Here is a 310-nt window from a genome sequence, read left to right as displayed (position 1 = left end):
TCCTACTAACTGCGAGCCATAGTCCAGAGACTGCTGACTGTGAAAGGTGCCCTGGAGACAGAGAGCGAAAACAGACATCTTTCAACCAAGGACAGAGAAGAATTTGACTGGGCGTTCAGCACAGTCAGCTTCTATTAACACCAAAGGGGACATATAACAAAGAATCACATTTTACTTCGGAGTCAAAGACATTTACGTACTATGAAAACATACTGTATCTGAAACACAAAACTTCCTCGCCAGTCTAAAAAGATAATTTGTTGATGGTGATCCACAGTCCACACTGTTCCTTCTAAACAAGCAGATACTA

The 310-nt window shown here is 41.6% G+C and overlaps 1 protein-coding gene across 1 annotated transcript in view; it reads right to left on the bottom strand.

Annotated features, from left to right (window-relative positions):
* LOC107578564 (succinyl-CoA ligase subunit alpha, mitochondrial-like) overlaps positions 1 to 296 on the bottom strand; it is a gene marked incomplete at its 5' end in the record, with an annotated part of 42,471 nt that extends 42,175 nt beyond the window's left edge. The window contains 2 exons of the mRNA XM_016264510.1: positions 3 to 51; positions 201 to 296. Coding sequence (XP_016119996.1) covers positions 3 to 51; positions 201 to 296 — 145 coding nt within the window. The remainder of the gene's footprint in view (positions 1 to 2; positions 52 to 200) is intronic.
* Positions 297 to 310: the final 14 nt, after the last annotated feature.

This window comes from Sinocyclocheilus grahami, unplaced genomic scaffold (assembly GCF_001515645.1).
Source record: "Sinocyclocheilus grahami isolate Dianchi unplaced genomic scaffold, SAMN03320097.WGS_v1.1 scaffold10909.1, whole genome shotgun sequence".
NCBI lineage: Eukaryota > Metazoa > Chordata > Actinopteri > Cypriniformes > Cyprinidae > Sinocyclocheilus > Sinocyclocheilus grahami.
This window is presented reverse-complemented; position numbering and strand designations above follow the sequence as displayed.